The sequence below is a fragment of the Oncorhynchus tshawytscha genome, linkage group LG22 (assembly GCF_018296145.1).
Source record: "Oncorhynchus tshawytscha isolate Ot180627B linkage group LG22, Otsh_v2.0, whole genome shotgun sequence".
Taxonomy (NCBI): Eukaryota; Metazoa; Chordata; class Actinopteri; order Salmoniformes; family Salmonidae; genus Oncorhynchus; species Oncorhynchus tshawytscha.
Genome location: NC_056450.1, coordinates 7,146,015 through 7,159,790, shown reverse-complemented (window position 1 = coordinate 7,159,790; position 13,776 = coordinate 7,146,015). Strand labels below are relative to the sequence as shown.

Here is a 13,776-nt window from a genome sequence, read left to right as displayed (position 1 = left end):
TGAGCAGGGAAGTGTTTTGTATTTGTGTGTGTAGGTATTAACGTTGTGACTTACCTATTCTCTGAAACGTGTAAAATAGGTTCCAACCACCATTACATCACACCCATTCTAACTAAATGTCCCCCTGCCTAAATGTTCCAATGCTGCCACTTTGACCATGTCCGAATACCCGTACTTGCGTTCTCAATAGTAGGCTGATTGAGTATAAGAAAATTGAACGTTTTAAAGTCTTTGACGTTTTGAAAAGGTCATATGGTTTAAATGCCAGGATGTCATACTAATTTCGCCTTTTATATCTAGTAGAATTCACTGCAACACTATTGAGGGAGAAAAGCGCCTTTTTAGACCCACGTGTGTTTGACAACAGCTGATAATCAGATAAGAGGACGCGCTATACCCAAATGAAGGAGTGGCGGGAAACGACGCAATTGCGCATTAGACGACGCCTTCTCAGTATGGGGTGAGCCTAGTATGTTGATATTGGTTGCTTACTGCATACATTTATACTAGACAGTACGTTCTAAATAGTATGTAGTATGATTAGTGCACAGTATGCTGTTTTATTAAGTAGTAGGCAAGAAAGATTTCAGACACAGCCTTTTTTCTACTTTCCAAGCATTATCCTGTCCCTAACCCCATCCACACTCAGAACTCCACACTATCTGATAGTAATCCATTTTCTATTTGACCCTGAAATATCACCTTCAAGTCCTGTAACAAATCCTGTAGCATTTGAGGAGAACATAGAGGGAAGAGTAGTCTGGTTACTGTAGGAGAACACTAGGAGAACACAGGGGCAACACTATTCGGATTGCGGTCGTTCCAGTCGTCATGCATTGAGCATGCACCAAGTCAAAGAGTAGGAGAGGATAGGATAGACATCATAGCCACTAGTTTGGTTGTTATCATGCTGGCTAGTTCAAAACATTGTACAAGACCTGGTAGAAGGGCAGGTCAAACTACCATGCTGCTTACTAGCAAGAGAGAAAGATTGGTTTGGTTTTTTTCATTTTGTTTGTTTTGGTTTGCTCACTGTTGATTGTTTGAAAAGGAAGGAAATATTTCCTCTATTTTGAAGAGGGTTTTTACTTACAATGACTGTTATATGTGGTTGTTTATACCTATCTTAGTTGAATGCACTGACTGTACGTCGCTCTAAGATAAGACAGTTTGCTAAATGACTCAAATGTTAAAGGGATAGTTAAAGATTTTGGCAATTAAGCCCTTTTTTCTACTTACACAGAGTCAGATGAACTCATGGATACCATTATGTCTCTGTGTGCAGTCTGAAGGAAGTTGAAGGTAGTTTCTGGAGCCATTATTAACTAGCATGAGTGCAATGACTGGAAGTCTACAGGAGCAAGGGCCTTGTTGCCAAAATCTCGAACTATCCCTTTAATGTCAATGCAATGTAACACCGTTTGGAGTGAGAAAATGAAAACGTTGAGATATAAAACAACAGTATGCTGGAAGTCACTGAAAACCCCAGTTATAAAGTAACAATAAGAACATGTTTTTCTGATAAAGTAAACGAAAGTTTCTCTATTTTGCTTCTTTGGGTTGGGGGGCAGCATATCATACACGAGACACTAGGAGCAGGGGAGGAGGGCGAGCGCAGATAGCGCAGACATACGGGCTTGCAAAGAAAAAAGTTGAGAAGAGAGACAGAGAGAATAAGAAAGTGAGGGAAGAGAGAAAGTTGAGAAAGAGGGGGCCATGCCTAGACGAGACGGGTCTGAGTTACTCATTGACTTCCTTACACTGTCGTCAGCAGATGCCTTATCTATTTTCACCTCAGGCAGAAGGCGTCCGCCGGTCCCCGGACTGATCAGCGACACCACGCCGTTGCAGTCCACCGTTGAGTTCCTCTTCCCGCCGCCATGGTGGTAGCCCGTGTAGCTGCTCCGTCGGTACGGGCTGAACAGGGAGTCCCGCCTCTCCTCGCACTCCTCCACAGTGCTATGCTCGTCATCGGCGAACTCGTTCTCGGAGCCCACGTCCTTGCCGCGGCCCTTGAAGCTGAAGATGCTGCTCTTGCTGTTGTGCCTCGACAGGAACGGCGAGCCTGGGATACTGAGGAGGGACTGCAAGGGGACAAGAAGACAATGAGATGAGGAGAGAAGAGGAAACGAGAGGAGAGATTGATGTAGCTGTGTAAAACTCCTGACACAAAGCATACAAAAGAGCACTGAAGGTCGAGGGTTGAATCCCCACAACCACCTTTCCTACTATCTGTCCTCCTGCCTTACGTCTTTATCTGTTTTAGTACTGTCTACATCAGGGATCTCCGTCCCGTAGGTTCTCTCTCCAGCCCTAATCCAGTGCACCTGATTGTAATAATTAGCTGGTTGATAAGTTGAATCAGGTTAGTTACAACTGGGGTTGGGAGTGAAAACCTACAGGAAGTAGTTGTCCAGGAACAGGGTTGGAGAGCCCTGGTCTAAATGTAGCTTCAAAAACATGAAAGGAAGGTGGAATTCCTATTGAACTTCATATGGAATTATAGGATCCCTATGAGAAGTCCAATCTCCTTGAGAGAAGAAAAGAGACGAAGGGGGTTGTTTTGAGTCATTGATTGTGCCATTACTTGGGACAATCCTCGTTGTCATCAATTCTGGGGTCAAAATGAAAGGCAACATATGTGTGTGTGTGTGTGTGTGTGTGTGTGTGTGTGTGTGTGTGTGTGTGTGTGTGTGTGTGTGTGTGTGTCACTTAGGGAAATGCTGATGGAGAGTGATCAAGTGACCTACTAAACTCAGGGAAATGCATCATAATAAAAAGAATATATTGGACTTATATTTTCAATGATCCAATGCTGCTTTACAATTGTCAAAACTAAACAAAAAACAGAGATCCAAACAAGACAACGGCAGACTAACAACGGGAAGAAACAGAACATTTAACAAAGAGAAGGGGGAGGGGCTTAAAGAAGGGAAAAGAATGTGATGTGTCGCACTTGGGAACGGCAAGGTGGCCTGCTGTGGTGGAACGGAGTGAGCGAGTAGGGTGCTAGGGGAGAAGAAGGTCAGAGAGGTAGGGGGGCAAGCTGATGAAGGGCTTTGTAGGTCAGAAGGAGGATATTGTAGTTAATGCGTTGGGAGACAGGGAGCCAGTGGAGTTCACAGAGGATGGGGGTGATGTGCTGCCAGGGCTTAAGTGTGCGTGGGGAGTTGGGCTGTAGAGTTCTGAACCATTTGGAGCTTACGGAGGGAGCTTGAGTTGATGCTGGAGAGTAGTGAGTTGCAGTAGTTGAGACAGGAGGTGATGAATGTGTGAAGGAGGGTTTCAGCTGCAGGACGGAAGGTTTGAAGAATGAGGATTTGACAGTTTGTTGGATGTAGTGGTCGAAGGAGAGGGTGGAGTCCAGGAGGACGCCAAGGTTGCGTGCACGGGGGGGGACGACCAATGGTGTCATCGATGGTGAGAGTGAGGTTGCCAACTTTGCAGAGTGTGGTTTTGGTGCCTATGAGAAGGAGGTTTTGCCACTGTTTAGCTTGAGGAAGTTGTGTTGCATCCAGGTTTTTAATGTGGCAGGATTCAATGCGGGTCAGAGGTGCGTTGAGGAGGGATTTGGTGCTCAGGTAGATCTGGGTGTCATCGGCGTAGCAGTGGAAGTCGAGATTGAAGTGGCGGAGGATCTGATCAAGGAGGAGGATGTAGATGATGAAGAGTAGGGAACCCAGCATAGAGCCCTGGTGAACACCATGTGTGTCAGCAGCGGAGTCAGAGGTATGACCATTGAGGGAGATGTAGTGGGTCGGTTGGTAAGGTATGATTGTAGCCAGTAAAGCGCAGTGCCCTCATACCCAGACCCTCAAGTCTGGTGAGCAGGACTTGATGATGGTTCACCGTGTCGTATAATCAAATAATTAGGTGACTGACATCCTACCCCAGCAAGGTCAAACACAGGACAGTCAGACAGGAGAAACACACAGCTGAGCCCAATGCTGCATGGGAAAAGATTCACTTCCTGCTTCTACTTTGTGTTTTTCTTCTATGGGTACACTCAATATTGCTGCCAGTCCACGCAAAGTCAGAACATTGACTTGATTGGGATTCTCCATTCTACTTATTCTATGGAAATATGAGCTGTATGCATACCACTGTTCTCACTGTGAACCTGGACCTGTACTGTATCTGTAAGCCTGCTTAAGTACTCATCTGGTTAGCGGGTCTATTCTCTAATACTGATGATGACGATGACCAAGATCTCAGACAAAACATAGTTCTAACACCCATAGAATTCACATGAACGCATGAACGAATACTGCCCTGTGTTGTTGAACAGATACAGTAGCAGTACCCTATGAAAGATGCCAGAGCAAAACAACACTGTGTGACTGCTCTTCTTTCACTGAAACATTCATGTACTCACTGTTAATAATTCAAGCCTTGAATGCATGCTACTGTATCTTCAGCTACAACAAATATACGCACAGTACTGTATATGTTATGATGCTATAAACTGGTTATAACCTTTAGCTACAACCAATATACTTCACACTGTAGTAGGAGCCTTAAACAGATACATTACAAAGCTCTAAATAGTGTTTATCTGAGTTTATCGCTCAAGGCTAAATGATCTATGCCCCAGAATACATTGCACCGTGACCTTCAACCTTCGTCATCTCACCTGGTTCATGATGGAAGACTTTCGACCCAACCGGTTGTCAGGGAAACGGAAGCGGCTCCTCTTGCTGCCGTCGTCTGACTCGGATTTGACGAACTTCTCGCAGTCCCCCTTCTCCTCCCTCTGTGACTGCTCTTTCTGGCGCCACTTCTTCTTGCGGTTGCGCCGCTCCTTGGCGCTCTTGGAACTGAGCTTGGACATCTCTGACGAGCTACAGGACAGGTTCCCCCCACCGTCGTCCTCCGCTACGTCCTCCGACACCGTGCCTGCCGACGTCGCCATGGCGTTGGCCTATCGCAACACCAGGACAGAGAGAGTGAAAAAAACACCTGTGTGTCCAGCCCTCCTGAAGCCTAATTTATACACTGTGCAAATACGCAATGCATTTAGCTAGCTACTCAAAATGGCAATCCTGCATAGTTCCATCAAGATACAAATTGCGGGGCTGCAGCTGCACTTGACTTACTTCACTTGGGGCTGTGGAAGTGTGCATCTTTTTGCTAAGCAAGTACGCAAAACGGCCATTTTGCGTAGCTAGGCTTCAGAGACATGGCTGTACAGCTTATATCAGGCTAAACAGACTTAAACTAAGCATATGTGACAGACAGGGTTCGGAACCCCGGTTTGCTGTGAGCCAGAAGAGTGCATTAGCCCGCTAAGCCAAAGCCTAGGCATTGGCTCAGGAAGCCCATGCAGATCTTCAGGTCTCAGGCAAGGTTACTCACCTCCGTCACAAACACAGTGAGGTATAGGAGCACGGTAACGAACACGGCTCCACTGCTTATATTAGGCACAACAGATTTAAACCAAAGAGACAGTCAAGGATAGGAGTAAAGTAAGCAGAGACAGTGGCAATAGAAAGACAAGCACATACAGTATACACAGAAAGCTGCTGAGAGACAGACAGACGGTCAGACAGAACTGACAGACAGAACAGACAGACAGACAGACAGACAGAACAGAACAGACAGACAGACACTGACCTGTGTGGCCTCCTGCAGAGCCAGTGACAACAGAGACAGAGAAACAAACACAAATGACCAAACACATATGCACTATATCCGGAAAAGGGTGCCATTTCGCAACCTCATAGACATGCTGAGACACAAAGACACTGGGATACTGACCTGTGCAGCCTCTTGCTGGTTCTTGATCTGCTCAAGCATGGCTTTGAACTCAGCCTCTTTTTGCTCGGCCTCCTCCATGGTGGCCTGGTTCTGCTCCTCATAGGCCATGGCCACCACAGCCAGGATCAGATTGACCAGGTAGAAGGAACCCACGAAGATCACCAGCACAAAGAAGATCATGTAGGTCTTCCCTGCTGCCCGCAGGGTCTGGGAGGGGAGAGAGAAGACAACAGAGGGTCAGATACACTGATATTCGACCTATAACCACTGACCTCTAAACCAAACAACATCCCTTCCCTGCCATCCTCAGGGTCTGGAAGAGAACAGAGAGTACAGCAGAGCATCAGACACTTGTCACTCATCCAGTCCTCCAGAATAGGCTGTCACTTTGTTCCCCCCCTACTCAGATCTGGTTCATTCCACTGCTAACATATGACAGGGCTGTGAGGTTCATATTGAGGTAGAGTTAGAGGGTAGAGGTCAGAGGTTATGTATCAGTTACTGAGTAGTCGTGAAGATATCCAGGCTGTGTGGAAATGTAGAATCTACTGTAACACTTCCTCACTTCCTTAAACACAATCAATTATATTTAGATTCCCTTCTGCATACTAGAGCGTGATGCTGATTCGAATTCACTGTCATGTACATTATGTACGCTGATAATCAATGATTTATAACTGATTTGAAACTAGGAAGTAGGAATTATTCTTGGGTGTGCCAGCACCAGAAGCACTTCCATGCACTGACTGCATTTCGCTAGGATCCCAGTGTGTGTGTGTGTGTGTGTATTAGTTTCCCAGCATGGGCACAACTCCCCAATATCTGCATTTTGACCTAGATTTCCAAGCAGTGCAGTGGAAGCACACTCCACCAGCGAGCCAGCGAGCTAGCTAACTGAAGCCCAATGATTTCAGTGAATTGGGATGCTATCCCCAGCGGAGAGAGGATTAAGAGGCTCGAGCAGAAGCACAGAGCAGCAGACAAAGAAGACTCCAACATACCTTTAAAAGCAGCCTTTAAAAATAGCCCGTCGCTTAAATGGTTCATAGTACTATTCATAATTCCATGTATATATTACATGATCCATGTCATGGACTAGTTTTCTACTGTATAAATGCAGAGGCAATATTTCAGTCTACTAGAAAAAAAAGTAGTCCACTTACGGAATAGGTTGCCATTTTGGATGCACATTTAGTTCCCCTTTCAAAAGAGGGAGTAAAGTATGGTCTGCACTAGGGCCCTTCAAAAGAGGGTGTATGGTCTGTAGGGAGCAGAGTTGAGGCAGAGAGAGAGGACTTCCTGGGTTCTGGCAGAAGCAATTCCCTACCCCATCAATTATAGATGCGGTTTACATGTAGTGCTGGTAAGAATATTCAACACAACACACTGCGACACTCCCCAGCAAGACAGGGTAGGAGCACAAACTGCCAAAAGGACAGGAACTCTACTGTCCTCCTGTTCCACACGTAGACTTCCCCCTGACATTAGGACAGCAGAGTCCATAAAATAACTGGCTCACCAAGACCGTGATATGCGGTTGTCTTTCAAAGCTATCTTAACATTTTACGTTTCAAAAACATTTTGAAATGTTTTACCTTAAGATGACTGCACTCACTGTAAGTCGCTCTGGATAAGCGCGTCTGCTAAATGACCACAATGTAAATGTACTGCAGACCAAATATTCTACACACACACACCTGAGCATACTCTGGATACAGTGCATAGGATTGGCTGCAATCTTAAAACCTGGTCATTTTTGAGCGGGTAGTTAATGCATGCATAATCTAAATGCTAGGTTGAACCATGATGGTCTGACAATCTGATACAATACAATGGGAAATCATTTGAGATCATTTCAGATTTTCCTCCTTTCGAAAACCAGCAAATATTGTACTGTAGTATCTTGATTTAAAACAGGAGAGCACAAATATCCTTCTGGAATACAGATGAATGCAAACGGTGACTTGAGTCTCCATATTACAAAGCTCAGATGAGCGAACACTGGCACATGCACAACAGTAGATTTGGAGATCTGATCAAAAAACGGCTCTCTTCTGAGCTAAGAGAGAAGAAGCCATGTAACCTGCATCCCAAACGGCACCCAATTCCCTATATAGTGCACTACTTTAACCATAGCCCTATGGGCCCTGGTCAAAAGTGGCTCGCTATATAGGGAACAAGGTGCCATTTGGGATGCAGACGTAGTCTCCTTGATTTCCCATACTGTAATCCCCAGGTCCTCATCATTTCCCTCTCCTCCCTCTGACCACTCCTGCCCCCTCTGCTCCGTATGACAAAGCCTAAGCGTCTCTTTCCACCATTCTAGAGAGCCTGTCTGGCTGAGGAGCTGCATCCCATATGGCACCCTAAATATGTAGTGCACTATGGAATAAGGAGCCACAGTGTGGAAATTAGGCTGTAAAACAGGCAGCATGAGTCGAGCCAGGGGCCACAGTATGGAGATTAGGCTGTAAAGAAGGCAGTATGAGTCGAGCCAGGAGCCACAGTGTGGAGATTAGGCTGTAAAACAGGCAGCATGAGTCGAGCCAGGAGCCACAGTATGTAGATTAAATTGCTGAACTGTAAAACAGGATAAATTGAGCTAAGAGCCATAGTATGAATATGAGAACGCTGAGCTGCAAGACAGCATGAGTCGATCCAAGAGCCAGCATATGGAGGTGAAGCTGCTAGGCTGAAAGCCTGTGCGAGTTGAGCCCGGAGAACACAGTATTTATATTGGACTGGAGGATGGGGAGTTTTTGGGTCATACAGTAGCAGGTGGAAGGTGGGAGGGATATCTTTCTCTTGACAGGAATCCAGTGTTCTCTACTAGCGGTTGTCCTTGCATGTGTCTGAAATGGCATTCAATACCTATATGTAGTGCACTACTATTGGCCAGTTGCATATTCCACTCTCCTTGAGACACCATCAGACACAAAAATCCCAAGAAAATATATGGCCAAAAGTAGTGCACTATATAGGGAATAGGGTGCCATTTTCCCTGTATCTCAGGTATAAGAAAATACTATCCTCCCTTCCCCCAGGCGTTATTGCTATACTGTGCTGTAATCTATACTGTAATGGGGGGGTGTAAAGATGTAATGTATAATATCACCCAAAGTTAAGCAAATCGGACAGCTGAATATGTGGACAACACATTTTGCATTTGACTCAAAAGTGAAAACCAAACCAATATATAATTTGGTAAAGGATGACCATGTGAAACAACAAGCCTGTCTCACCAGCATAGAGATACAATATCATAGATATACACTACCGTTCAAAAGTTTTGGGTCACTTATAAAACTCCTTGTTTTCCATGAAAACATACATGAAATTAATTGTAAAATGAATAGGAAATATAGTCAAGACGATGACAAGGTTATAAATAATGATTTTTAATGGAAATAATAATTGTGTCCTTCAAACTTTGCTTTCGTCAAAGATTCCTCCATTTGCAGCAATTACAGTCTTGCAGACCTTTGGCATTCTAGTTGTCAATTTGTTGAGGTAATCTGAAGAGATTTCCCCCCATGCTTCTTGAAGCACCTCCCACAAGTTGGATTGTCTTGATGGGCACTTCTTACGTACCATGGGCCTCTGTACGGTCAAGCTTCTCCCACAACAGCTCAATAGGGTTGAGATCCAGTGACTGCACTGGCCACTCCATTATAGACAGAATACCAGCTAACTGCTTTTTCCCTAAATAGTTATTGCATAGTTTGGAGCTGTGCTTTGGGTCATTGTCCTGTTGTAGGAGGAAATTGGCTCCAATTAAGCAGTGTCCACAGGGTATGGCATGGCATTGCAAAATGGAGTGATAGCCTGCCATCTTCAAGATCCCTTTTACCCTGTACAAATCTCCCACTTTACCAACACCAAAGCACCCCCAGACCATCACATTGCCTCCACCATACTTGACAGATGGCGTCAAGCACTCCTCCAGCATAATTTCATTTTTTCTGCATCTCACAAATATTCTTCATTGTGATGCGAACACCTCAAACTTAGATTTGTCTGTCCATAACACCTTTTTCCAAATTTCCTCTGTCCAGTGTCTGTTTTCTTTTGCAAATTTTAATATTTTATTGGCTTGTCTGAGATATGGCTTTTTCTTTGCAACTCTGCCTAGAAGGCCAGCATCCCGGAGTCGCCTCTTCACTGTTGACGTTGAGATGTTGGTGTTTTGCGGGTACTATTTAATGAAGCTGCCAGTTGAGGACTTCTGAGGCATCTGTTTCTCAAACTAGACACTAATGTACTTGTCCTTTTGCTCAGTTGTGCACCGGGGCCTCCCACTCCTCTTTCTATTCTGGTTAGAGACAGTTTGCGCTGTTCTGTGAAGGGAGTAGTTCATAGCGTTGTACGAGATCTTCCGTTTCTCGCATGGAATAGCCTTCATTTCTCAGAACAAGAATAGACTGATGAGTTTCAGAAGAAAAATCTTTGTTTCTGACCATTTTGAGCCTGTAATCGAACCCACAAATACTGATGCTCCAGATACTCAACTAGTCTAAAGAAGGCCGTTTTATTGCTTCTGTAATCAGAACAACAGTTTTCAGCTGTGCTAACATAATTGCAAAAGAGTTTCCTAATGATCAATTAGCCTTTTAAAATTATAAACTTGGATTAGCTAACACAACGTGCCATTGGAACACAGGAGTGATGGTTGCTGATAATGGGCCTCTGTACGCCTATGTAGATATTCCATTAAAAATCAGCCGTTTCCAGCTACAGTAGTCATTTACAACATTAACAATGTCTACACTGTATTTCTGATCAATTTGATGTTATTTTAATGGGCAAAAAAATAGCTTTTCTTTAAAAAACAAGGACATTTCTAAGTGACCCCAAACTTTTCAACGGTAGTGTATACTGTATATAATACTGTATATCATACTGTTTACCCTATATCATACTGTATGTCCTACTGTATATCATACTGCATAATGTTTATAATACTGTAAACCATACTGTTTATCATAATTTATACTGTATATCATCCTCACCAGCATGTAGAGGTTCTCCCAGAAGTCCTGTGTCATGAGTCTGAAGAGAGCCAGGAAAGCCCATCCAAAGCTATCGAAGCTGGTGTAACCGTAGTTTGGATTCCTCCCAGCTTTCATGCATGTGTAGCCCTCGGGGCAGCGGCTGGGGGGAGAGGAGAGAGGGCCACACAGCCATTCAATGACTCATTAAACTGTATACAGTGCATTTGGAAAGAGTCATACCCCTTCACTTTTTCAACATTTTGTTATGTCCCAGCCTTATTTTAAAATGGATTCAATCACCCCCCCCCTCATCAATCTCCAAACAATGTCCCATCATTAAAAATCTAAAACTGTATTTTAGAAATTTTTGCAAATGTATTAAAAATAAGAAACTGAAATATGACATTTACATAAGTATTCAGACCCTTTACTCAGTATGTTGTTGAAGCAACTTTGGCAGTGATTACAGACTTGAGTCTTAGTGGGTATGACGCTACAAGCGTGGCACAACTGGATTTGGAGAGTTTCTCCCATTCTTCCCTGCAGATCCTCTCAAGCTCTGTCAGTTTGGATGGGGAGCGTTGCTGCACAGCTATTTTCAGGACTGTCCAGAGATGTTCGATCGGGTTCAAGTCCGGACTCTCGCTGGGAGGACATTCAGAGACTTGTCCCAAAGCCACTCCTGTGTTGTCTTGGCTGTGTGCTTAGGGTTGTTGGCCTGTTGGAAGGTGAACCTTCGCCCCAGTCTGAGGTCCTGAGCACTCTGGAGCAGGTTTTCATCAAGATCTCTCTGTATTTTGCGCCGTTCATCTTTGCCTCGATCCTGACTAGTCTCCCAGTCCCTAACGCTGAAAATATCCTCACAGCATGATGCTGCAACCACCATGCTTCACCGTAGGGATGGTGCAGGTTTCCTCTAAACGTGACGTTTAGCATTTAGGCCAAAGAGTTTAATCTTGGTTAAATCAGACCAGATAATCTTGTCCCTCATGGTCAGAGTCTTTAGTGGGCCAAGTGGGCTGTCAAGTGCCTTTTACTGAGGAGTGGCTACTGTCTGGTCACTACCATAAAGGCCTGATTGGTGGAGTGCTGCAGAGATGGTTGTCCTTCTGGAAGGTTCTCCCATCTCCACAGAGGAACTCTAGAGCTCTGTCAAAGTGACCAAAGTGACCTTGGTCACCTCCCGAACCAATGCCCTTCTCCACCGTATGCTCAGTTTGACTGGGCGGACAGCTCTAGGAAGAGTCTCGTTGGTTCCAAACTTCTTCCATTTAAGAATGATGGAGGCCACTGTGTTCTTGGGGACCTTCAATGCTGCAGACATTTTTTGGTACCCTTCCCCAGATCTGTGCCTCGACACAAACCTGTCTCGGACAATTCCCTTGACCTCATAGCTTGGTTTTTGCTCTTACATGCACGGTCAACTGTTGGACCCAAGCAACTGAATTTACCACAGGTGGACTCCAGTCAAGTTGCAGAAACATCTCAAGGATGATCAATGGAAACGGAATGCACCTGAGCTCAATTTTAAGTCTCATAGCAAAGGGTCTAAATACTTATGTAAATAAAGTATTTCTGTTTTTTATTTGTAATAAATTTGCACAAAAACAGTTTACGCTTATGGGGTATTGTGTGTAGATTGATCAGGATTTTTTATTTATTTCATCCATTTTAGAATAAGGCAGTAACGTAACAAAACGTGGAAAATGTGAAGGGGTCTGAATACTTTCAAAATGCACTGTACATACAAAAACATCATGGTTGCCGTATCGTACAGTTGTCTGGTTTAATAAAAGGATAAGTGAAGAGTGGGTCTGAAGAGGAGAAGGACAGACAGACAGACAGACAGACAGACAGACAGACAGACAGACAGACAGACAGACAGACAGACAGACAGACAGACAGACAGACAGACAGACAGACAGACAGACAGACAGACAGACAGACAGACAGACAGACAGACAGACAGACAGACAGACAGACAGACAGACAGACAGAGTAGGTACTCACCCAGAATCTGAACTGTTGCCACATAAAAGGGCATCCAATTGTCCAGGCAGGAAGTAGAAATTGGCTGGTGAAAGAAACACACACACACAGAACAGCATCAAAAAAACATCTCTCTCTAGCTATGTAGAGGGATATAGGACAAAGGTTTCCAGAGAATTGAAACCTTTTGCTATGGTGTGCCACAGAACACAACCCTGGTGTGTTTGACTGTGACTAGGCTACTTACTGTCGTTATTGATGTATTCATTCCAGTCGAAGCCTTTGCTGCCGTTGGCCAAGTAGTTCTCGGTGGAGTTGATTGGCCAAATCACGCATTTTTGCCGTAGGTTGCCCATGAAGAGCTGTAGTCCAATCAGAGCGAAGACACTGAGACAGAAGACCGTGAGGATCATAACGTCTGACAATTTCTTCACAGATTGGATTAGAGCACCGACAATGGTCTTCAGGCCTGGAGAGGGAGAAACACACACACACGCACAGACGAACGAACAGACAAACGTACGCACACACGCACAAACCAAGAGGTGATGCAGAAGGTGTGTATACTTGAAGTGTCTTGAAGTTCCCAAACAAGGTGACTGCAATTTTTTAAAGATGCTATAGCTACAGTACTGTACTGTACTATCCTGTCTGTTTTAAGGCCATTCCTTCATCAGACAGTATTCAACTAACAGTATATTGTTTGAAGGGAATGGATTGTTCTGAGCAGCCTTTATAATACGCATATTAAAACCTAATGCTTGAGCTGGGTATTTAATCACATACAATACGAATGTAAATGTTATCAGTATAATACACAGTTTGTATTTTAGCATTAAGGCCTGGGGGTGTGTGGTATATGGCCAATATACCATGGCTAAGGGCTGTTCTTAAGCACGACGCAACGCAGAGTGCCTGGACACAGCCCTTAGCCGTGGTACATTGGCCATATATCACAAACCCCCGAGGTGCCTTATTACTATTATAAATGGGTTACCAATGTAGTTACAGCAGTAAAAATGTTTTGTCATACCCCTGG

The 13,776-nt window shown here is 44.4% G+C and overlaps 1 protein-coding gene across 1 annotated transcript in view; it reads right to left on the bottom strand.

Moving 5' to 3' along the window:
• Positions 1-13,776, bottom strand: part of LOC112221659 (sodium channel protein type 8 subunit alpha) — an 89,543-nt gene that overhangs the window by 32,692 nt on the left and 43,075 nt on the right. The window contains exons 7-12 of the mRNA XM_024383871.2: positions 12,985-13,206; positions 12,759-12,822; positions 10,767-10,908; positions 5,758-5,964; positions 4,634-4,921; positions 1,794-2,084 (exon numbers count right to left, since the gene is read on the bottom strand). Of these exons, the coding sequence (XP_024239639.1) occupies positions 1,794-2,084; positions 4,634-4,921; positions 5,758-5,964; positions 10,767-10,908; positions 12,759-12,822; positions 12,985-13,206 (1,214 nt within the window). The remainder of the gene's footprint in view (positions 1-1,793; positions 2,085-4,633; positions 4,922-5,757; positions 5,965-10,766; positions 10,909-12,758; positions 12,823-12,984; positions 13,207-13,776) is intronic.